We start from the raw sequence: 26,464 nt of genomic DNA, 5'->3' as shown, positions 1-26,464 counted from the left end.
CCAAGCAGATCATCCGGGTAGTATATATAAACACTAGCTGATATTCCCGGCGTTGCCGGGGATTGAATTTTCCCGCTCCCCCTCTCCGCTCACCCCTATCTCCGCTCCCGCCCCCACCCCATTGACACCTCCCGTCCCCCGTTCACACCTCCGTCCCCGCACCTTCACATCAGTGATGTGACTGACTGTGTGGGTGACTGAATGACTGACTGGGTGGGTGAATGAGTGAGTTACTGGGTGAGTGTCTGGGTGGGTGACTGAATGAGTAGGTGGGTGTGGGTAACTGAATGATTGACTGGGTGGGTGACTGAGTGGGTGGGTGGGTGAGTGACTGTGTGGCTTGGTGAGTGACTGGGTTGGTTAGTGACTGGGTGGGTGGGTGAGTAATGACTGACTGACTCGGTGAGTGGGTGGGTGATTGACTGGGTAAGTGACTGGGTAAGTGACTGGGTGGGTGGGTTAGTTAGTGGCATCTCACATCTCTCCCCCCCTGCATGTCTCCCTTCCCCCTGCATGTCTCCCCCCGCATGTCCCCCCCCCCCCCCCCCGCATACCTCAGGCGGCAGCAGAGCCATGCAGGTAGCAGAACCATTCAGGAGGCGTTGGAGGAAGGTTCAGAAGGCGGCAGGGTGGGTGGGAGGCACGGGGGGGAGGGCGAGACACATTGTGGAACGGGAAGTGGCAGAGGAAGCTTTCGGCAGTGTGGGTGGGAGTCACGGGTGGGGGGAGAGGCGGACTGGGAGAAGCCGGAGGAAGCTTTCGACAGTGTGGCCGGGGGGGGCGAGACACACAGGCCAATGAGAGCCGTGAGAGGGCGGGCGGACCGACGGAACAATCAAATTGTTTACAGGGACGCAAAAACAACAGTTTCAGTTTATTATAAGAAGCCTTTTTGGCGAAACGGCCGTAGGAGCAGAGCTGTGACAGCACCCCTCCATCCTGTGACCCGTGTGCCTTACCATACTGCGTGAGACTTTCCTCCATTTTACTGCTGATGTCCCACTGCAAGACTTTGGTCTTTATCATCTGATTCTCCTGCTGCCTGACTGAGTAATGCTGGTATTTATCACTGGATTTCCTCAGTGCTTTGTGCACACCACACACAGCAGTGCTCTATGTCCCTGTGTTATTCACACACCACCACTGCTCATTATTTTTGAGCTCTGTATCTCAGGGGACTTTATATGAGCGCTACCAGTGCACTTTTTAGATCTACCACTGCTGCTACTTATCTTACATGTGCAGCTCAATTTGGGCATCACTTTATTCAGCTGATTTACAGCACATTTAAGGGTCACAACTTTATGTATTTCTAGCTATGTGCCTAACTATCTCTCATCATCATTAAGAGGTTTATGTATATTTACTACAATATATATCCAATCTTTTTCTTGTGGTCTGTATCTACTTACCATTTATATTCATTGCTACTCTTGTTCTGGATCGGCCGATCTCAGTAAACATTACTTGGGGAGAAATATGTTTCCCCTAGTTCTGTTATGTTATATTTGTAATGATATATTGTTACCCTGCTTTGGCTCTTATCAGACCAATTGTACCTCTTTGATGTTTTTACGTTGTGTCGCATAGCGATCTGACATGTGATTTGTGTGGGTCTGTCTTTTGTGTTTTTTATACTCTTTGTTAATAAAGTCCATTTCTATTTTTCATAATTCAGCATTTGAGTGCACCTTTTTGACCCTACTCTCCCTCCTTTTTAGTCATATTACTCCTTTGGGTCGGTAGCACCACCAGAGGGTTACCTTTTACCTTGACCTCTGGTTAACTGATTATTTAATCACACAAGGGTGATTTGATTGCGGCATCTATTGTGTGTTCCATATATATATATATATATACATATATATATATATATATATGTATGTATGTATGTATGTATGTATGTATGTATGTATATATATATATATATATATATATATATATATATATATATATATATATATATATATATATATATATATATATATATATATTATGGTGGGTAAAAAAAGTGACAAAAACCCTCCACAATAAAGCATAAAGCAACTGTAAATATTACTGTATGTTCATTTGCATGTCTGGGTTCAATGGCTTTGCATCTCAACCCAGCCTCTGTCTAAAAGCTGTGTTCAAAACAGCATGCATTGGCTTGAGGATTTGCTTGTGTAATACGAGCTTGAGACAAAAGGTGGCACTGAGTGCTCATTTGCATGCCATTTCCCAGAATCCCTTGCTGCAGTGGAAGTGCTGTATGCTGGACGATAATTGGGAAAGACAGGGTTGCAGACCTGTCTAAGACATGCAAATGAACATACAGTAATATTTACAGTTGCTATATATATATATATATATATATATATATATATATATATATATATATCAGGCAGAAAAAGGAAAAAGCAGCGCCTCTATTATGGTTAATCAGTGAAGTGAAAGAACTATCTAAAATAAAATAAAAGTATATATAAACGGTGTAAACTATTAATGGTGATAAGAAAATAATTAGTAGCACAAATCAATATTAAAACTGTAAACCATAAAAATAAAATGTTTGAAATACAATATATATATATCAAAAAATGAAAAAGAGTGTAAAAACCAGTCCTCAAAGATAAGTCCAATATTGATGTGGGTTCTGGTATAGAGGGTCTCCTGCAGCTCTCAGTGTGGACAAACCACGTCCACAGTGAATCTAGAGGAAAAAAGGGAAGAGAGAGCGCACGCCCATAGCGTAAAATAGTAAATTTAATGAGGGGAGGGGGAAGGGGGGATAAAAAATGCACTCACAAAGGTACAATAAAATCTAGCATTGCGTGATATAATCACCACCATCCGGTTAGTGTCTGCAGCGTCTTGGGGCAGTCCCAGTCTTGCAGTATCAGGATCGTAGTCCCAACAGATATCCAGGGCAGATGGTATTCAATACAACTGTATTAGAGTCCTGGAAGATGGCTCCGTGTAATACAGGCTTCTGCAGCAGTCGCGCATGGATCAGTCCGTTCCAGCGCTCGGTGATGACGTCAGTGTCAATGCGTCTGACGTGATGACGCTCCCTGACGCGTTTCGTCACTCTCGGGTAACTTTTTCAAAGGGAAGTGTGGAGAAGGGGAAGGTCCGGTATTTAAATACACAACCTAATCATATTAATTACTTGGAACGTCCCCCCTCTCGGCTGAAGGTACTTGGTGCTAATACATGTGTGCAAATGCCAAAATTACATGTTAAAACTTGCTGGAAATAAGGAGATAGAGTGTACAAAGTATATAACATCAATCAGATAATTCGCTATAAATGAATCCAAGGGGAACTACCTCTCATGTATTGTAATGATAAAACCAATACTAAATAAGTTCATCATAGAAACAATGGTAAAATTGAAGACTGACAATTCATTATCAATTAATACATTATCTAGAGGTCTATGGGTCATAAAAGAACCAAATAGAGATCCCCCCTATATTAATTTAGTATTAAACAATTATGCCAATACAAAATCCAATTTTCACAGAGCCATATGTGTTACTAATCGTCATATGTGTTACGATCCTGATACTGCAAGACAGGGACTGCCCCAAGACGCTGCAGACACTAACCGGATGGTGGTGATTATATCACGCAATGCTAGATTTTATTGGTGTATTAGTATAGCCTGTCACAAAGCTCCCGTCACAGCCAATAAATAAAAATAAATGTTTATGTATTCCGTAGAGATAGCAAACACACCATGGATTACCATAGACAGAAGAAAATACACTTACTAGGGTTTGGGGTTGAAAAACTAACTTTCCTGATTGAAACAAAGTCTTTAAATAGTACGTTGGTTGACCGGGACTTAGGGCCTCATGCAGAGAGCATCGTTATTTCAAATCTCGCCATTTTTTGTAGAATTTCGCGCAGAAAACTGCAGAAAATGGCGAGTTACGGAAAACGCGCCATTTTTTTTCCTATTTCAAAATCTCACCGCGCGGCTGGCGAGAACCTTCATCTCGCCAGTTTTAAAATTCTCCGAATGCAGAGAGGTACGAACGGCATGTAGCGGCTGTTCGCGATTTTCTCATTTTTGCCGCGCCAGGAAAAGTTGGCAATAAGATGGCGCTCGCCGCCTATAGTAAAGGGGACAAAAAATGCGCGATTTTTTGTTTACACATTTCTGAAGCGCGCATCTTTCCCATTTAAACTCGCCACACGCATCCATGTTAAACATAGCAGAATTCGAACATTTCTGCATATGGAGAATAAAACTCTCCAAAAAAGCAACTTTTTATGAAATTCGCCAATTTGAAAATTCGATGCTCTCTGCATGAGGCCCTTAGCCTGCCTGAAAAGTCCTGGAAAGTCCTGAAACTCAAATCGGAATGAGCCTCCAGCAGCTCCACACTTTCCACTCCAAATGGTGCTGAAAGTCTCACTTAGAAAATATCTGGTTCCAGACTTCAGACGCTGTCCACTGGAAATGTAACTGAAAGTGGGACTTAGAAACGTTTCTGCTTAAAGTCCTGTAGCTGTTTCCTTGCTGTCTCCTTCGAAATATTCAAACTTTTGATGGAGAAGAGAAAGACCCCCACATAAGTGTCCCTACCACTTGCACTCAAAGTAACTATTTGGATATAAAGATCTCAAATGATCCTACAGATTCTAATATCCAGATTAAGAGAACAAAGTTATGATATAAATATCCTCTTATGTAGCACTAATACTTGGAAAAAAAATACAGTTTTATTAAACATTTGACGTCGACGATTCGTGATTTTATTTACAGTGCAGTAAAATTCACCAATGAGAGGCTGCATATATCAAGTAACATGTGTAGGTATCCAAATACCATGGATTAATTGTGTAGTTTCTGTCCACAATAATACACTAATAGGTGGAATATTTTTATTAGTAAAAAATAGATATCCATGTACACTGCCGACACAGTTTATCCGAGTGCGGCTCATTCCGCAAGCCGGGAAATGTCCCGGCTTGCGAGCCGCACTCCCTCAGCGTGCCGCGCATCACCGATGCGCGGTTACGCATCATCGGGTGCCAGCGAGACCTCTAATCTGATGTAGTATCGTCACATCATGTAACTCCTCATAGATATTTAATGTCCATAGAGGTCTAAGGGCCTCATGCAGTAAGCGTTGATAAGGGAAATATGGCCATGTTATAGCCAAAATTGGGTTTGAGATTCAGTAAGCGCCGATAAGTGCTTCATATCGCCAGGTTTCGGAGCCGATAATTTGGTTATGGCCAGTCGCCTGCCGATAAGCCTGTTTTCGACACTGATCGCCACTTTTTTAAATCGGCTGGATTCAACAAAAAAAAACAGCTTATCGGGGCTGATCGGCACTACGAAATTGAGATGTTATGGCCGATTTCTCCCGCCAACTAAAGTTGGCAGTTTGGACGGGAGAACGATCGCTAAGGCTGCCGGAACGGCACTTAGAAAAAAAAAATCTTCTGTACATCAATGGAAGTCAATGGAGCGGGGACGTATAACAGTATAGTACTGTTTACGTTTCATTGCTCACAATACAAGGGGGATTTGCATTACAGTGTGGGGGCATTCCCTGCATTGTGTCACAGCTGATGTGTCTTATTTGCATAACATTCGACTTTTACATGTTTTCAGCATTTGCGGGTCACATTACTCATCATGTGATGATGTGGCAAGGGAAAATACTATACTACACTCTTAAAGGAGAACCTCACATCATAGCACACATTTTACTCAACTCAGCGACAATTATTTACATGATGTTACACATGTCACACATGTCACACATACACAGTATATTCATCTTCCTTTACATTACACAATGCTTGTAATGTGACACGCATCTTTAAACGTTCATGTACATCTGTCTTCTCATGTTTACATATACTTTTGGGTCCTCCCTATTTTCATGACGTCACTTATTGGACGCTCAATCACATTGCATGTTTACATTGTAACCGTTGCATTACAAGCACTTCAACCTAACTTATACACACATGTACAGTAATTCATCATTGGGACACCTTGTAAACTCATTCTATACCAACTATCCTCCTTACACAAATGCATGCATATGCACACGACTATTCATTGTTGCCAACATGTCACAATAACATGGATAATTACACATGTTACACAAAACTTTTCCCACGTCAATCTCAGCCTTTTTGTCTCATTACATGACTGACTCTTGCGTTCACAAGTGTTACATGCATTGCACATGCAACTATTTATTTGCAAGCAATCTTTGTACAAAGCTTCACGTCACATCATTGCCAAATATCATCATTCCCTGCAGAATACACACAACAAATACTTAGAACAACAAGTGCACACAGCTTGCCACAGAAGTACTTTATTATGTTAATGTAACACCTTGCATTTTACTATGTCACCTGACATCATCACATACCTATTTAAAGGACGCACATTACCTGCTCATTCACAGCTACTCATTTCAAAATGTTGCGAATGTTTAGGAGACGCAGGAACATTCTTTTCTATGACATGCTTGCTGATCAAGAGAATGATATAGGGCAAGGTAGGGACACACCGAGGGACAGTGACAGTGACGCGGATACGACAGGGACAGGGAGAGGGACAGGCCGAGGGACAGGTAGAGGGACAGGAGATCAGAGGAGAAGACAGAGGAGACAACTTGTGCCTCGTCCGCGTCTGTACAGGGAGAGAACCCTGTTAGATGGGATGAGTGAGGAGGAGATTGTAAGTCGCTATCGTTTGAGTTCAGCAGCAATCTTAGCTCTTTATGAGGAGATAAGGGGGGATTTAGATTTTTTCACAGCCAGAGGTCGTGCAGTCCCTGGGCTTGTTAAAATGCTGTGCTCATTACATTATCTTGCTTCCGCGTCATACCAGACAACTGTGGGCATAGTGGGCGGGGTCTCGCAATCTACATTCTCGCGGGCCTTGACCCAGTTTCTCTATGCACTCAATAGACGCGCTAGGAATTATATTCATTTTCCTACAGAGGCAACAGAGTGGCTGGAAGTCAGGACTGGCTTTTATAATATAGCAGGGATACCATCTGTGCTGGGTGCAATCGATTGCACACATGTTGCTTTGATTGCACCTAGTCAGAGTGAGCATGTGTACCGCAATCGGAAGCACTACCATTCACTCAATGTACAGGTGGTATGTGATGCCACGATGAGGATAATGCATGTGGTACCCAAGTTCCCTGGTTCCAGTCACGATTCCTCTATCCTGAGGAACTCTTCAGTCTTCCATGCGTTCGAAGAGGGACATTTTGAACCTGGTTGGCTGCTGGGTGAGTACATATTTACATGTTCTAACACAAAACACATGTTGATTTAGGAATGTTGGCATTGTACAATTTGATCACTAATGTCAGCTTATGTGTGCTCCATTCATTATAGGTGACTCAGGATACGGAATTAGGCCGTGGCTCTTGACTCCGGTGCTAAACCCTCAAACTGAAGCAGAGGACAGGTACAATGCAGCCCATATATCTACAAGATCTGTTATAGAGAGGACATTTGGCCTACTCAAGACCAGGTTTAGGTGTCTGGACAGAACTGGTGGGGCTCTTCTATACAAGCCTCAAAAAGTGTCTGATATTATCCTTGCCTGTTGCATTTTGCACAATGTTGCACTCAGGCACAATGTACAGTCAGACCTAGCTGAGGCTTTGGTAGACGAGCATCCCACCCATGTAGCTGCTGAAAATGAACAAACAGCCAGTGGTGGCCAGACACGACAGAATCTCATCAATTCATTTTTTTCTTGTAAGTACAAACTCATATGTTCCTAGTACTACTTTTATAGTTTAATTATGTTATATTAACAATAATGTTTCTTTATATAACCTTCTGTTAGGACACAGATGAATATGGGTTGCACACCTTTCTTTTCTCTGCTGTGTGCACAAAGGGATGTGGCACCGGTATGTTATTGTTGCACAGGTTATATAATCCCTCTTCAATTGTACTTTAGTTGTGTGTATGTGAATACAACTTGGGTAACAAAGCAATAATATTTTAGCATTGTGTTATTCCTTATGCTAAGACAAAACACATATTATGCCCATAATCATTCATGCTTCTAGTATGCTTACATACAATGTTATTGGTGCAGTGTAACATGTACATCCATATGATGTGTACACCAGGCTGATTTACATTTTGAATGTCATGAAATATACATGGTGTTGTACATTTAACACCAAATACACACTTTGCTGTGTTGTTTACGGTACTGAAGATGGCATGTCAATGTTTGCAATTTATATATTGTTCCTTTGCATTATAGGTATATCTCCAGTATGACTGATCATGGTATGTATATTTGCTGACATCTCTCATAAGATGTGGCTACCTCAATCTTCCTATAATTATTGGAACTAAAAACCCAACATATTGGTTTAAACACAAATGTTACATATATGTACTTTCTGTATCATGTATATGCATTTAGCTACTCTTGAGCTTTCATGTGCATTGTATTACAAAATGATTACTCACATTTCATCACATTTTATGTATGTTTCCTTATAATTTCCATTAATGTAATATAGAGGTGGTTGGAGAAAAGGGGATAACTGTACTTATTTGTTTACTTACGGGAGCACATTCATCACTAGCATAGACACACTTTTTAAGACAACTGTTTGTGTCTCTATCAATTGGTGTAGGATCCATGTATAACACCGACAAATGATAACACCAGCTTTATTATGGTAGCTTATATCATCATATTGACTATACTATGTATTTCTAAACGATTAATAAACACAGTAAACTATAGTTAGTTAGGTTAATGAAATATACACAGAAACGTACTTCATAACATGATGGTGATGTCATATTCAGAACATCATGCATTGGAGGGGACCATAACATCTGGCCAGTAACATTATTTGCTACAGTCCCAAACCATTTTATCTACATACCCATGTAACAAGAGATTTTAAAAATAAATGGCTACTTGGTTGTAAGTGTCCTTTACATTGGGAGAAGGAGTGGCTCACTGAGTAAAGACACACACTGGCACTGATAGTTTGAAGCAGGGGAGTCTGGTTCAATTCCCGGTGTGGGCTCCTTGTGACCTTGGCCAAGTCACTTTATCTCCCTGTGCCTCATGCGGCAAAAAAACATTTGTACGTTCCACGGGCCAGGGACCTCAGGCTGAAACATGTGTCTGTAAATCGCTGCGTACAACTAGCAGCCCTATACATGAACATGCTCATATTATTATTATTATTGTTACATAGTTTCGACAGTCATACGTTCCATTACATATTAGAATACACAAATGTGTTAGCAGAGTGGGAATGGTTGTTATATATAAAACACACCATGTCATAAAATGTTAGTAGTCATTAAAGAACACTCAATAAAAATTCATGAGGCACTCTTTTGCAACATCATTATGTTAATTAAGTGCTTATGCAATATAGGCATAAGGGTATCACATTTTTAATTGTTTGTTAATAAGCGCTGCAAGCAATATAAAATTAGTTCCATATGTAGTATAGTAGTCGGTGGCTCCTCCTCACAATCATCTCATATAAAGGTAGACTCTTCTGAAATCATACATTGATCCGATTGTATCTTCCCCGACATCTCTGAAATACAGCAAACACATGATGGTCAAAGATGGCACCTTACTAGATATGCATCCGTGACAACGCGTTACGCAGCTCTATATGATTGTGTAGATACACACGTCACTCACTTATATGTTAGAAGTAAAACTGTTCATCAGTATGTAATGTTTCTTTAAATTTGTAGCAGGCATAACTATGTATAAGAAGTGAACGTTGCCTGTATACTGAAAGATGTGTGCGCACATCTTTGTGTGCGCACGCACTTCACGCTTGGCTCCACTAACTGTTAGCGCATGCGCAAAACAAAGCGTACGTTGTGCGTTCAATACATGTTGAAAATACCAGTAAACATAACATCTTTATTTCAAATACAATGAAGACGAAACTACATTCGTTCTAAACGAGTACATCTGTATTCTTTTTAAACAGACGTGTTTGAACAGAAAGCACGGCCGATAACACAATGCGCAAATGCAATACGTGTGACGTCATGTTAAGCCAGCGTGAAACGCACGCTAACACTCCTCCCACTCAATTAACATTCGGCTAACGCCCAGGGTACGCCTACAAACACTGAGCCGCACGCATCACACACTGCAGTTACCGTTACTATAACAAAACATGACAGCCAATAGGCTTTGAGGCGCGCACGTCGCTTGGGGGCGGGACTTACATCACTAATCCTTTTTAAGGACGCCTTGGCCCATGACAAGGGTCCCACGTCATACGTGGTGGACCCGGTTTTCAATGTTGTAGATGTTGCATGATAACAAAACAGGTATGTGTTAGAGTAATGGTAAAATGTTGCTAATATGTTTAAAGGGATAGGAAAGTACGTATATTTATTCCGTCAGCAATGTGTACTACTCTTTCAGGTCCTACTATATTGTATTAGGAAACAATTTGTTTGTGATCGCTACATGTTATGCAGTCTGCAATGTTACGCTGTATCCACGCATTGAAAGTGAAAATGGTGGTTACAAAAAAAAAAAAAATTTAAACGCAGAGTCAACGCATAACGATTGTTATATTTACCATTCTTCTAGAATTAACTCTTCGCCTGGCTGCAACTGGTCGCTCCAGAAATGCAAGGCATTTTCATCCACGCTTAACCCAACCGCTGAATCCAGTATGGCACATATCTCCTCCAGGATGCGCTCATAGGAATCGCCACTGCTTTCTTCAAATAATTGGTCGGGAGGTAGGTTCATTTCTTCCGGTTCCCATTCCAATGCATTTTCAGCTGAAAGGCTTGGTACATAATCATAGTACTTTTGTTCTTGTACAATGTGGGTTTCAGGAATGGAGGCTGCAGATATTGCAGCACGTATCGATTCAAACGGATCAGTAGTAGCGGATACATTGCTATTGCCATTAGGAATAAATATGCCTTTCACGACAATATAAGTGCCGTCTTTCAGGAGAAATTGTTTTTCCGGGGCAATCTTCCAGAAACCATAGGTGTGTTGTAGCTTATCCTGGTCACGTTCAAAAAAGTCATTACTTGATAAAGTGAATCTTATTGAGGAATTAAAATTCCGTGCATGCTTACGGTCTTGGTAATAAGGATATTTTGCTCGAATGAAATCATCGATTTGGCGTGTGCTTGCTTTCTGTCCGCGACTGTTCAAGATGGCTTCACAGATCATGTACTTATACCCTAAAAGGGGATTAATATTGTTAACGAATTCATCAGCCATGTCTGAGTAGCACAAAAGCTGTGTGCAGGTCTGTGTTATTTGCTCATCAAAATGAATGTGCTGAATGGCTAACAAACTCCTGTTTTTCCTTGTCAAGGTCAACAAAACTAACTACTTTGACTCCTTATTTCAAACGCCAATTGGATTTGTTTGTCTAATTGGGTTAACAGTTGTGGTTCGTGATATGGGACTGTGGGAGAAACATTTCTCCTTCTTTTATCTCGTTTGTGAAAAACATCCCTACACTTTGAATGCGTTCACATAGTGTTTTTTTGAAAACTAACAAAGACCAGTGTGTGAAAATATTTCTTAGCCAGGCATATCAGTAAAAACACACCTGCAAAAAGAAATGTTTTTTCCCCGCTTACATTTCTGTGTGTATGTGAAAGTCTGGTTAACTCCCTGTCTGCATGAGTTTAAATACGTGTGTATATATATATATATATATATATATATAAATATATCTCTTATAAAAATATATATATATTTATATATTATATTTTATTTTTTTTTATATTGCAGGAGTACACACAACATTGATGGCATTAAGTATACCTTGTATGAAACCTATTTAAATGGTGAGAAACATGATTGAATTAAGTAATAAACATTTGTTTAAGCACAATACTGTTAGAGTCTCATACTTAGGATATTTCTCAAACATTAGGCCTGTATTATTAAAATAGTGTTTTCACAAGGAAGCATGAAGTGTATTAGTTTGTGTATACCAGTTTATATAGTACTATATATATATATATATATATATATATATATATATATATATATATATATATATACACATATATACATATATATATACACATATATACATATATATATACACATATACATATATATATACACACTCACACACTCACACTCACACTCACTCAGTGTGTGTGTGTGTGTGTGTGTGTGTGTGTATATATATTATTATACATTCTGAGATGTTATAGAAACGAACACACAACTGATTAAAGGACAAAATTACAATGGCCAAGCAAGGCAAAGGTAAGTAATAATTTACACATAATCCTGCTGTACACGTACAAGAAAGATGTTTGCACTTACTTAGGTGTTTTAATAATTGCATGTGACTAATATGCATATGCAATTCTTACATCAATTAACACACCCAAATGCAATGTTTTGCTGCAAAGTCAATGGCAGCTTCTCTAAACTTAGCAACTGGCTCCTGGTGGACCATTACTGAACAGACGATTACAACATAAATATTTATAACACAATTAATTATGAGTGTTAACATTTCCAAAACTTCACGTGTACAAGAACATAGTTGAAAGTTTGGAAACAACACAGTCTTCAGCATACATACAATAGTAATTAGATAATCTGAAGTCAACAAAACAAGGCCAAAGACATATTTTCTGAATTATAACATTTATTTTTTTTGTTCCTTTTGCGAGCGAGTAACAGGCCTGCTTGTTGTCTCTTGAATTTTCCTTTTTCTTTTGCCACCAACTTTAGGCACAACAGAGCCACTTTGAGTGGCCTCTGGCACTTCACGGGCAGGGCTTGTGGCCAGTGACTGTTCACCTACGGGGCTTGTGGCCAGTGACTCACCTACAGGGCTTGTGGCCAGTGACTCACCTACAGGGCTTTTGGGCAGTGATTCACCTACAGGGCTTTTGGGCAGCGATTCACCTACAGGGCTTTTGGGCAGCGATTCACCTACAGGGCTTTTGGGCAGCGATTCACCTACACGGCTTTTGGGCAGCGAGTCACCTACAGGGCTTTTGGGCAGCGATTCACCTACAGGGCTTTTGGGCAGCGACTCACCTACAGGGCTTTTGGGCAGCGACTCACCTACAGGGCTTTTGGGTAGTGACTGTTCACGGACAGGGCTTGTGCCCAGTGACACATGTGAGCAAGTTGGTAGACACTGCACAAGTGATGGTTGGTCTGTTTCATGTGTGTCTTGTTTTGTTTTTGTCGCCTCCTTTGTAGGTGTCTGCTGCTGAATTTGTACAGATGGCAGCGGTAGGATGTCATCAGGAACCTGCACAGCAATGTCTGCTACTTGACCGGTAACATTTGGGCCTGGTGAATGAATATCAGATGAATGTGGTGAAAACTGACCTGCATGAACAGATCCTGGCTGGGAGGTGTTGAATTGTGGTACATTAGTCATTCTCCAGTAATTAGCTTGTGTTTGCTGAACAACTAATGCTTCGAATGAGGTGTTGATTTTTTGCAACTGTTTAGGCACTTCAATGAAGACTCTGTGGAGATGTGCCAATTGTGATACTGTTTCTTCCTGCAGTCCAATCATCCTTTCCAGCACTGTCATCATGTCTGAATGGCGACGATTTTCTGCGTCCACTATTTTTCCCTCTGAAGCTACAATTGCATCGTATGTGGAAGTTGATGGACGATTTGGCGGTACAACAGTTTCTATTGGCACCTCTTCATGGTCACATGATTGTATTTCAGTCTCTTCTGTGGCGTCATCCTCATCATACTCATCATCCTCATCACCATGATGTTCTAAAAAGAAATGTACACATTATTAAATGGCATGTTAATGTATGCTGTGTTACTACTGCTGCGGCACAGTTTATTCGAGCATTTGCCCGTTCTGTGCCGCAGCAGTAGCCTGGCGCGCGCCCGAGTGTGACGGGCGCGCGCCGAAGCAGCTGAAGAGCGCCCTCCGATCGGGGCGCTCTCCCTACCGCTGCCGGGTCCGCCGGGTCCCCCGGAACCCCCTGCCGCTGTCCCGCGATCGCGGGACACCAGGGCTCCCTCGGGGAGCCCTGGACGCGCGTGCAGGGGGCGCAGGCTCCCGAAGACGCGTGACCGCGCGTCTATGACGCGCGGCACGCCGAGGGGCGGCCACTAGCAAGCCGGGAAATCTCCCGGCTTGCAGATCTGGCCGCACTGCGATAAAGTGTGTCGCCAGTGTATGTAATTGTACTGTGTCCTAAGTAACACCTAACATGTTAGCATACGTTTTATAACCTCATTAAAAACTACCTTGACTTACGAATAATGTTTGGACTCAGTATGAAATATGAATGAATGAAAAGTTGCTCTAAACTCAGAAGTCCTACATGATAATTAACATCACTAACACAATACATGTTGCCTTACACTTAATTTTCACTGACACTAAGTAATCCTATTTAAAGAAGATGTGCAAAACAAATAATGCACATGACAACATAACATATAGAAGAGCACATATTATATGGCCAGCAAATGATACACTCACCTTCTAGTAGTGTTGAGCTGGCTGACCCAGGTGAAGACACTTGTTCCATCTCAGGTGACACATGTCCTCCAGGGGCAACTATATATAACAATAACATAAGTTTTACATTTACATGTGTAAATATTGAACAAACACTTATTGTATGTTCTGTATTTATGATTAACTAACAACATCAGTTCCTTAACCGAAAATGTGTGTGAAAGTGAACATAAATAGTTGTAATAACACTGTACATGCCTGTGTACTTAGAATTTTTGAGTTCCCTAACATACAACATACTATGTTTCTGCAGTAATGCGTGAGGATAAATAGATTAAATGAGTACATAAAAATCATATGTTGTGTAGTGATATCAGTATCATAATGTACATAACTATCATGAGATGACCATTCACAATGGTTATCATGAAGGTGGTCATATTGCAAAAAGTGTTGTTTTTGGTAGAGGATATGTGTGGTACATTAATCGAAGATGTGGCACACCTGAATGTGGCTGTGACTCAACAAGACAACACATGCAGTGTGTGATAATGTGTCTTTCATAGTAGTTCAACTATAGATATGAGTGAACTAATGTGTGACGTACGCTTTGATAAGTAATGAGTTGTTGGGGCATTTAGTAGCTAGAGTTAAGCTTTCAAATGAGTGTGATTAACTTCAGTTGTGCTATTCAGGTTGTAAGAAAGGTATTCCCTTCCCCAAAAAGCCTAATCAGCCACACCTTTCAATGACTTGAAACAGGTGCAAATGGTGTGAACTAAGTTGACCGTGAAATGAGGCTGTAATTAGTGTGTGTGCTGAACCCCACCCCCTCTGTTGAAGTGTATGCTGTGATGAGATATTAATTGCAGCTGCTTTAACACAATGGTAGATGAGCTAAGTAGTCATCTGCAGTGTTTAAGTTATGAAAACAATGACATAACATATGATACGTGTGCCTCATTATGCTGTCTGTATATGACATAAAGCAAAAATGGACCTTTTCATAAGCAACTATAGATGTGTTAGTGCCAGTGATGTTTGTAGGCCGTTACATGCAATTTCTTTGATGCATGCTTAAAATAGGCAGTAATGTCATGTTTGTCGGAGTAAAATCAATAAAATACACAATAATATGATACATATTTCTGTTCTGTACCTGTAGCTACTAATAATTTCTCATGAACATGTGTTACACATGTGTACTACCCTGTTGTTCCCCATCTTCGCCCACCATCAATTGCTTCCACTGCAGCTATGCATTTTGGGAATTCACATGTAAATGAGCACGCAATGGCACGTGCTATATTAGTTACTGCTTTTAGTAGGACTACTACATATATGTCTATTTTGAGATATATATATACAGAATCAGACATATACATATATAGATGCAGGTATGCTTATATTGTGAAGACAGTATAAAAAGCAGTGTAAATATGCAAAATAACTGTAAGCAACGACACGCCTAGTACAGTAATATTTATCACCTGCTGGAAATTGTGACGGATAAATTCCAATGTCACGGTCACCAGCCAAGCCTTCCACGACGACGGTAAGTAATTTTGGCCGAAGCAGCTCCTCCAATGGAGTCAATATGAGACGTTGTGGTGTGGGCCCACCTCCAGTGCCAGTAGCATGCACGCGTTGGTCTTGTATTTTCTTTTTCAATTTGGACCTAATATCATCAAATCTTTTCCGACAATGATACTTGTCCCTGACACTATTCCCACAGGCATTGACACCAATGACTATTGTGTCCCACATTTCTTTTTTGCTTGCTGCACTTGTCCGCCCTTGAAAAACATATAAAAGATATGAGGTAAATGAATAATAATATAAGCACCAGTTTCCTACACTGCTAGCTGTTCCAAGAGATAGCAAACATGCTGTTTTATGTGTAATATGTGCAGCACATGAGCATTCACTACTAAACCTATACATGTAAGCAAGGTTGCATTCATATTGTATGCAGTTCTGGCAAATTGACCGCCTGTGTTTATTTGTCCTTGTAAGGCATGATAAAAAGCTGTGTTTCCACACTAATGAACATAGAAAGATATTGTGTACCCATATTTGCATATGAACAAAACTCAGATGACCTAGGATCACATGTATTTGAATAATAAATGTAAAGTTACACTTACCTACTAAATGTCCATAGAGACTGTCATAGTGCTCCAGAATGCCAGTGACAAGAGCCCTATTTTCCTGGTCATTGAAGCGAGGATTACGTGGCTTCTCCACACGTTTTTTTCCGAGCAGGTTTAGGGTCAGAGCTTGGCTGGTGCTGACTGGACTCTCCTTCTTCCAATGGAAGAGCCTCCAAAAGCTGGCCACCAGCAAGCACGCCACCACCAGACACCCCATCAGCAACTGCGCCACCAGCAGCACTCCCAGCACCAGCACTCCCACTCCTAGCACCAGCACTCACACTCCTAGCACCAGCACTCACACTCCTAGCACCAGCACTCACACTCCTAGCACCAGCACTCCCAGCACCAGCACTCCCACTCACAGCAACAGCACTCCCACTCCCAGCACCAGCACTCCCACTCACAGCAACAGCACTCCCACTCCCAACAACAGCACTCCCACTCCCAACAACAGCACTCCCACTCCCAGCAACACCACTCGCAGCACCAGCACTCCCACTCCCAGCAACACCACTCGGTGCACCAGCAACATCACTCCCCTGAACAGAACGTTCACTCCGACGCGTACTCCCACGAGTAGCACTCCCACTCCCACCAGCATCACTCTTCCCACGCTTTGCGGGCATACTTCCAGCACTCACAAAAAACAGACAAGAAATGTACAGGCAATCACACGACCCACTTCCACATATAAAACAAGACAAAGATGTAAACAAAACAACAAAGGACAAAGCTCACCCAATACACAACAAGTCTCTCAGTCAATATGCAAATCTTCAATCGTCCAGCTCTGTGCGTCTCTCTCTCTCTCTCACTCCCAACAACACAGAGAATGATTAGCAGTACACGTTGCCTTTAAATATGGCGCGCAATCAAAAACATGCTTGTTTCGCCTGATTCAGCAAGATTTGTGATTGTGCAACCTAACAGCACCCCGCCACGCACGCCGATACACCTGTGTGTGATCGGCTCATCATCGTGAGAGTGGGCGGATTTGTTTTCTGGTTGATTTTGAATGTATTCGGCACTTACTGCATACGGAGAGGGAAAAACGCCAATAACATGACTAATCGATAAGCTTGCCGATTTCACATAATCGTCGCTTACTGCATGAGGCCCTAAGTCTTTAATCTTGTATTCCACTTATAGCTTATATAGAAAGGTGCAATAGCATAATAACCATCTAAGGATGAAGTCAGACATCAGAACTAAAATATCCTGTTATAAATTAACAGATGGTGAATTAACCATCTACATTTGCATACATGCTTTAATATTTAGAGGTGTAATAGGTCACGATAATACAATAAACTGCAGCTGTATCTCTCTATGTATAAATGGCTAGCCCATAGTATATTATTGCAACCACCTGCTTATATATAGTGCCAGTAAGGACATAAATATGCTCTTCATCACAATATTAATAAGTGTGGAGTGTAGAATAACGACCACAAGACTAAATATAGTCTGCATAGCATAGATACAAAATAGCATCATGTGTCCTAAAGTCTAAATAACAAACTTCAATGATCAAAACGTTACATGGAGTAGCCCAAGCACACACAATTGAGTAACATTGTATTGAGCATGAAACGAAGCTTCTAATGCATGCTAATATCCAGCAAATGTTAACTAGCCTGACAACCTGACCAGCTGAGACGGCTGTATGTATCACCAGAGCAGAATAGTTTCTGCAATTAACTCCTTCTGTATAATATCACCAAGTGGTAATAGATCTGAATTGCACACTTCAGTATTCCAAGCAATATAGCACACAGATTGGTTACATAGCATTCAAAAATTCCCATGTCAATATTTATCACAGATTGAGTATCAATACTTAGCACATATAGGTAGATGTTGCAGCGTGACTGTCTGGAACAGCTGTTAATCTAGCCTGAGCAGAGTGAATCCTACAAATGATCTCCTCATATTCACGCATAAAGGCAACATCGCGATCACTAGTGCTCAGTATTGGATGACGGCACAGCACAATTTAGCCAGGAGAATGAAGCTATACAACCTGATCTTGTCAGTGAGGGACAGAAAAACTACCGCAGCCTCTCATCATTGGCGCCACCGTCGTCAAACCGGAGAGGGAGAAAGTGCTACACAGGTTTTGTAAAAAAAACCATACAATTTTAACCAAAGAGAACAAACCAGAAAAATACAAAGGTTACTGTGACCCAGGCAGTGGCTTCCAGAGTGTTTACTAAAACAATTATTCATATGTATAATCTAACAAACATGGAAGGTGTATCAATTTATAAGTGTGTGAAAGGGTCTTGCACATCTTGAAGTAGGTAGCAGCACATTGCTATGCATATGAAGAGAGAGGTCTACACAACCTGCAGTAATGTGGCAGCAAATTGCTGGATGTGTTGTGCAGGAATTAAAAACATATCATGGGCAGGATAGCAATCTCCTGTTAAGAGGAAACTTCACTTCACACAATTTGGTTAACGATTATGGTCACAAAACATTGCAGTTCCTATAAAGAGTGCTAATAGGAACATTACAGTACATGGTTACATAACAACCCACAGGGTGACTAATGACCTATTCATCCATTAATATATACATATTATTTAATAACTGAAATACAACTTTATAACACATCACAATTCTGTTATAAAGCTTAAACAAAATAGTTATTTTATTGTTACATTATTAAAATATGTACAGTAATTCATATGATGTGTATGTTACAATGATTTTTCTTCTTAGAAAACATGTTACATACATAGAATTCTAAACTAATCATTTGCAGAACAGGTGTAATACAGGGTTTTTGAATCTCCCATTCAATAACAAATATTCATATCTGACAAATAATACAGAGCTCAGTAGGGGGGTAATGGAACAACATGACAGCAATGCAGACTTCTGTGCTACTTGTACATATATAGTGAATCCCCAGACCATCTTTATATATTGGTATGCACTTTATTTGAAACTGATACTGTACAATAATATGTTCTTTGTGTCACTGTATGAGGATGGAGGTGGCACATGTAGTCTGAGCAAAGTAAAAGTGACAGAAATAGACAGATATGAAGACAATCTGGCAAATCCCATGATACAGAGCCGAACTTTCACCCATTATTCCTAATTGTGTTTGTATTTTTCCAACAACAAAATGATACAACAGTGAAGAGAATATAATTCCTTATAAATGAAATGCAAGAAGGGGAATTGTAGTAATAATTAGAGGATAAAATGCCCTTTTCTTGCAGCCTCAGAAACACAAAGTCAGAGCAGTGTTTGTGATCCAGGAGGATGAGAGACAGGGGCGGGGCTCATTGATTATAACCAATGAGAGAGAAGCTCACTCCGACCACTAACCAATCAAAGAGCAGCAGGCTCTGTATATAACTCCCGGCAGCCCCCCCGCCCCAGTATAACTTTCTGTCACTGTGTTCCGGGATTTTACCTGCTGCAGCTGAAATGGCCGAGACCGCTCCTGCGCCTCCTCCTCCTCCAGCTGAGAGCGCCGCCAAGAAGAAGCAGCCGAAGAAAGCGGCGGGAGCCTCGAAAAGCCGCCCAGCAAAGTCCGGTCCCAGCGTGTCCGATCTTCTAGTGAGAGCTGTGTCCGCCTCTAAAGAGCGCAGCGGGGTCTCCCTGTCCGCTCTGAAGAAGGCTCTGGCTGCAGGAGGCTACGATGTGGAGAAGAATAAAAGCCGCCTGAAGCTGGCTCTTAAGGGCTTGGTGAGCAAGGAAACCCTGATCCAGCTGAAAGGGAGCGGAGCCTCCGGATCGTTCAAGCTGAATAAGAAGCAGCTGGAGAGCAAGGAGAAGGCGGCCAGGAAACAGGAGGCGGGGAAACCCAAGAAGCCAGCGGCAAGGAAACAACCCGCCAAGAAGCCAGCGGCAAGGAAACAACCCGCCAAGTCCCCCAAGAAGCCCAAAAAGGCTCCTGCGGGAGTGAAGAAAAGCCCGAAAAAGGTGAAGAAACCTGCGGCCGCCAAGAAGGCAGCAAAAAGTCCGAAGAAGTCTAAAGTTGCCAAGCCCAAGAAGGCTGTGAAGAGCCCGGCGGCTAAAAAGGTTGCAAAGCCCAAAGCTGCTAAGAGTCCAGCTAAGGCCAAGGCAGCAAAGCCCAAGAGGGCAGCAGCTTCTAAGAAGTGAGACCGAGAACTTCAGCCTCTTACAAACACAAAGGCTCTTTTAAGAGCCACCACAACCCCACAAAGAGAGCTCTGCACATAATGTGTAACTTAGAATGTGTCTCCATCTTATCACATGCAATGGTTTGTTTTACACCGGAGAACAGGCAAAGAAAATAAACCTAGTATGAACACTCGGACACCAACTGGATGTGAAATGAAATAGATACAAAATCAACTCTTTAATAACCAAAATTAAAATGATGGGTTTTAATACGAGTATTAAACGCTAGGATCCTAAGGTCTGAACACTGTTCAGTGTTCTGGATCAGTAAATATGACTGATTAGTCATATGGTTTGACTAGTGATTTGCAGCTATCAGTACTTACCTAAGAGCACACCCTGTAAGATGTGTTCCTTACCTCAGATCCTTATAAGGACTGTTGTTTAGTATGTTACTTGAATCTTAGAACACACTACTACTCTAGACCCTGAACCTATATGGTTCCAGTATTGAAGGTCAGAACACCTTCAGGTCGTTGTTTTTAATACCCAATATTTTACATACTTGTTGCAGTTAATAAAGTTATGTTTTAAACCATTCATTCATCACCAGAGTGTGAACTTGGGTGCTATATTTGGGTTCTATCTCTACCCCACCTTCTGTGCATATACCCAACGCACCGTTCACCATTTACTTCTCAGTGGCAAAAGCAGGGGCTCCCCTATTGCTTTACATTAAAAGATCAGTACATTGTGGAGGTAACAATAATAGATAATTATGTAGTTAGGGTACAGTGGGTGCTAAACAATGAGCAAACAGACAGGAACCTATCAAGTATCAAGCACAAAAGTTCCCATAAAACTTCAATGTGATCTCCGGAGGCACATGAAAGTGACGTAGGAGGGGGAGAATTACTACTTTCTATATACAACATATGAAATCAGACTAGCCCGGTTTCTTTTTAGTTACGTGTGCCTATAGCGTACAATGATTGTATGTGTATAAGACATCTTAAACTTATATGCACAACTACCGAATATGCCTTTATCTATATTGTGACGCCTAAAAAGGGATGTGGATGCGTCTCCTTTATAATTCTCTATATGGAGATCACTATACGTATCTGTTAATATTGATCTACTAGCCAATTTGATTGATAATTTGGTGGCTCTGAAAAGAGCCTTTGTGTTCTGGGTGTAAATGAAGTGGGTGCAGTTAGCCTAAGCTCTCTCCCCTCTGATCCTGCGGGCCAGCTGTATGTCCTTGGGCATGATGGTGACTCTCTTGGCGTGGATAGCGCACAGGTTGGTGTCCTCGAAGAGCCCCACCAGATAAGCCTCGCTGGCCTCCTGCAGAGCCATGACGGCCGAGCTCTGAAAGCGTAGATCAGTCTTGAAGTCCTGGGCGATCTCCCGGACCAGGCGCTGGAAGGGCAGCTTGCGGATAAGCAGCTCGGTGGACTTCTGGTAGCGGCGGATCTCCCGGAGAGCCACAGTACCGGGCCGGTAGCGGTGAGGCTTCTTCACTCCGCCGGTGGCCGGAGCGCTCTTTCTGGCAGCCTTGGTCGCTAGCTGCTTACGGGGAGCCTTCCCTCCGGTGGATTTCCGGGCGGTCTGCTTGGTCCGGGCCATCCTTTGCTGTGACAGTGATCCTCTCCGATCCTAATCTAACTCTGACTAAAAAAAATCACTGACCGTTCTGTTCTGACTGACAGATTAAATCTGTCAGTGGTGATATTGGATACCGAGGCTTGAGCCTCATTACTCCAAGTTCTCTTGTTGAGTGTATTGTCGCACTCTTTAGGAAGCTTCTTGATCTGTGTTACTTGCCACAGTTGAGTTGGTTTCACAGGTTCAGCGCTGTGATGGGTCGTGGGTAGCGGTCAAATGGGTTTGCAGAGATCGCAGCAAGCTTCTTGATCAGCGGGTTTGAGTTCTGGTCCAGTTCCTTGTAGAATTTCTTGTTGAGCTTCTTTAGATGTTCATCTAACATCTCGATACCCAGTTCCCTATGAAGGTCTGCTATTCTTGTAGGAAGTGGAGCGTTGGACGCAATCCGCAGCGCCTTGTTCTGTAATTTTTGGAGAGATGATCTTTGATGTTGGTGGCAACCACTCCACACCGGGGAGGCGTATGTCATTGTGGGTCTAATGATCGCCTTGATCACATTGACTTTGCTCTTGATGGGCATGGTCCTTGTCTTCAGCAGAGGGTACAGTGCTGCCAGCTTGGTTGTTGCCTTCTGTTGAATCTTCTCAATGTGGTTTCTCCAGCTTAGTTTGCTATCTAGGATTACACCTAGGTAAGAGCTGTTTGGCGCCCATTTGACAGCCTCTCCGTTGAGGGTGATTGGCGGGTGTGCCTTGATCCTCTTTTTGGTAAACAGTGTAGCTGTAGTCTTGCTGGAGTTCAGTCCTACTTGCCAGTCGCTGTACCATGTTGATAGCATGTCTAGTGCTTTCTGGATGTTCTTAGCTACTTCTTTCTCTCTGAAGGACTGGGAGATGACTGCCACATCGTCTGCGTAGAGTGCCAGTTGAGTCTTGTGGAGGTCTGTGGGGATGTCATTCATGAAGAGGTTGAAAAGGAAAGGTCCCAGGGCTGATCCCTGTGGCACGCCAGCGCGGATGGGGCGTGTTGTTGAGAGCTCTTCTCGCACAGCCACGTGGAATGTGCGCTCCCGCAAGTAGCTTGCAGTCAGCTTAATCAGGTAGTTTGGGAATTTCAGGTTGATCATTTTGTGCAGTAGTCCTTCATGCCAAACTCTGTCAAACGCTTTGGCCACGTCCAAGAAGACAACTCCAGTTGATTTGTGGATGTTGAACCCATGGCTTATTATGTCAACGACTCGCAGCAGCTGATGGTTGGTTGAGTGGTCCTTCCGGAATCCAAATTGCTCCTTTAGTAGAATGTTTTTACCAGAGGCAAAGTGGCGGAGGCGCGTAAGAATAACTTTCTCCAGGAGTTTCGACAGTCCAGAGAGCAGGCTTATCGGACGGTAGTTTGCAGGATCCCTCCGTGGTTTTCCAGGCTTTGGAAATACAATGACCTTGGCTTCCTTCCAGGATTGAGGAAAGTGCTGGAGCCGCATGCATGCATTGAAGATTTCTGTGAGGCATTCCATGGCTGCCGGCGGAAGCTTCTTGATGGCCAGGTTGGTAATTCCGTCACTTCCTGGTGCTTTGCCATTTGCCAGCTTATCTGCAAGTTGCGTTATCTCAGTCCTGGTGCATCCTTCAAGGGTTTCCGCTTCGGTCTCTGGTAGGTGCTCGGTAAGATGCCTGTTAACTCCTTGCTCAACTTCCCGTGCTATTTTGCTGGCTTGGTTAGGCCTAAAAGTTGTCTCCAGTGTGTCAGCGAGAACCTCTGCCTTGTCCTTGTTGCTACATGCCAGGTGGGTCTGGCCCTGGATAGGTGGATTAGGCTCCTTCTTCCCGGTCAGGCGTCGGGTCATTCTCCAAACAGAGTTGTCGGATTCCTTCAGCTTGGCTGCTGCGGCCTCCCACCTCTCCCCCCGGTGTTGGCTGATTTGCTGTCGCAGTAGTCTGGCAAGTGAGTTGTACTTTACCAGAAGGTCAGGTGTGCGGAACTTCTGCCACTGGCGTCGGGCCCTGTTTTTCTCAGCAATCGCTTGCTTGATCCCGCTCGGTAGGTCGTAGATGGAGCAGCGTTTGGGCATCTGTTTTGGGACGCTGTGCTCTATTGCATGTTGGACTGCGGTAGTAAAGGTGTTAACAGCATCATCAATGTCTCCGTTGGTGTCCAAGGGGCGGGGGTTTGTGATGTTGCTCAACTCTTCTTTGTACAGGCTCCAGTTCGCCCTGGTGAAGTTGTACCTGGGTGTTTGCTGGTGGGTTTCCATCTCGTCGCCAACAGTAATGGTAACTGGGTTGTGGTCTGAGGTCAGTTCCGCCAGGGTTTCCAACTGGACAGAATGTTTCACGTTCTTCAGTAAGACAATGTCCAGGACATCCGGTGTGTGGCTTGCAGTGCCTGGGTAGTGAAAAATCAGGAAAAGTGCTAGGTATTTATAGAAGATGGGTCGCTGCGATTGGCTGCTTTGTGACCCGCACCTCGCTCTGATTGGTTCTAGGAAAACCGTTGGGATTTTCAAACATCCCGCCTAATCTAAGTCCGAGATCGTCCTAATTAAGTTAGGATATATTTAGCGTCTGAAAGCAGGACAATGAAAAAGATGTATTGTAATAACATTAGTGTTTGCACAGATCCAGCACAGAGCTCTCTGACACGGAACATGTATTTATACCAAACATACAAATGATCTTTAATCGGTAAAATGAGGGGATTTTCTTTCCCGGTTCTTTATTGGTTCATCTTCTTATAAAGTTTACATTGTGTTATTATAAACCCGAACACAAAGACACAAAGACAGCGGAGCAGCGCGGCTCTTTATTTTTATTTAAATTCGTGCAGTTCAGAAATCACCACACGGTGGCAGTGCTGCGCTATAAATGGGGCTTCCCTAAATGTATACTCGCTGTCACTGCTGTGTGTTATCTGATCAGTTCCTAACGTGGATCTTTGGGTTCCCTCTAATGCTCCAGTCACATTCCTTTCCTCTCACTCATAATACCAACACTATATATTTATATACACAATCTGTTATCCCCTTTTCCTATTTATTTAACTCTCACTGCTTATGAAATATTAAATAACAATGCAAATCACACTTACAAAACCTGATACATTTAAACATAATCGGAACTGTATATTTATATCTCGAGTTTTTTTCTTTGTTCTCAGAAAAATATTAGCCTTTAAGCAAACTATATAATTATGTGTTACATGTTGCTATGTTTTTACATCAATTTCCAATGTTTATCTATTTCACAATTTAGGCAGACCTGGATAGGGTATATTTCCATTGATTCAACGTGTGTGTATAATCAACACTGGCCACAGGTGTTTTGTTAATAAGAAATGAGCATGCTGCTATTGCTAAACCCTGCAACACTCATTAACTGATAGCAGATGCAATATCTGTGCAATATATATTAGCATACATAGGATTATATAGATTCTCATTATACCTAGACATATATTTTTATGAACTTCATTCATGCTCATTTCTTATTAAAAAGTCACCTGAGACCAGTGTTGATTAATGCTGGATTAATTGCTATATATTGCAAACTAGTGCATCACTCATCATTAGCCTTTGAAAAAGTCTTACGCAGAGACGAAACGCGTTAGGACGACACAGCGACACTACGTCATCACTGGTGGACCGGAAGCTGGAGGGTCCGGACCCCCGCTGTCTCTGGCTGTCGGTGCGGGGAGCACTTGGTTTCCTGCCTGTCGCTGGGACAATCACCTAACAGGGAGGCTCTCCATCGATGCAGCCCAGGAAAGAGTGAGGCAGATTTGGTATCTATACCGCTGACTACCCGGATGATCTACTTGGACCTCTGCCAGTGACGGGGTGATATATATCACTATCATGCATGGCCCATAGCGTGATATTGTTTCACATTTAATATTTAAAATAATGGAGAATAGGCTCACTCACAAAGGTCATAGAATTAAGAGCATGTAGTGATATATATCACACCGTCACTGGCAGAGGTCCAAGTAGATCATCCGGGTAGTATATATACACACTTGCTGATATTCCCGGCGTTGCCCGGGATTGAATTTTCCCGCTCCCCCTCTCCGCTCACCCCTATCTCCGCTCCCGCACCCACCCCATTGACACCTCCC

General features: G+C 42.3%; 2 protein-coding genes across 2 annotated transcripts; one reads left to right on the top strand and one right to left on the bottom strand.

Moving 5' to 3' along the window:
- Positions 1-20,050: 20,050 nt before the first annotated feature.
- Positions 20,051-20,873, top strand: LOC142469313 (histone H1-like). Its single transcript, XM_075576243.1, has one exon. It carries the CDS (start codon positions 20,084-20,086, stop codon positions 20,759-20,761), a length of 678 nt encoding a protein of 225 aa, XP_075432358.1. The 5' UTR covers positions 20,051-20,083; the 3' UTR covers positions 20,762-20,873.
- A 1,004-nt stretch (positions 20,874-21,877) lies between these two features.
- Positions 21,878-22,405, bottom strand: LOC142469312 (histone H3). The gene has a single exon (XM_075576242.1). It carries the CDS (start codon positions 22,373-22,375, stop codon positions 21,965-21,967), a length of 411 nt encoding a protein of 136 aa, XP_075432357.1. The 5' UTR covers positions 22,376-22,405; the 3' UTR covers positions 21,878-21,964.
- Positions 22,406-26,464: the final 4,059 nt, after the last annotated feature.

This window comes from Ascaphus truei, chromosome 18, assembly GCF_040206685.1.
Source record: "Ascaphus truei isolate aAscTru1 chromosome 18, aAscTru1.hap1, whole genome shotgun sequence".
Taxonomy (NCBI): Eukaryota; Metazoa; Chordata; class Amphibia; order Anura; family Ascaphidae; genus Ascaphus; species Ascaphus truei.
The sequence above is the reverse complement of the archived record's forward strand: the minus strand, read 5'-3'. Positions and strand labels throughout refer to the sequence as shown.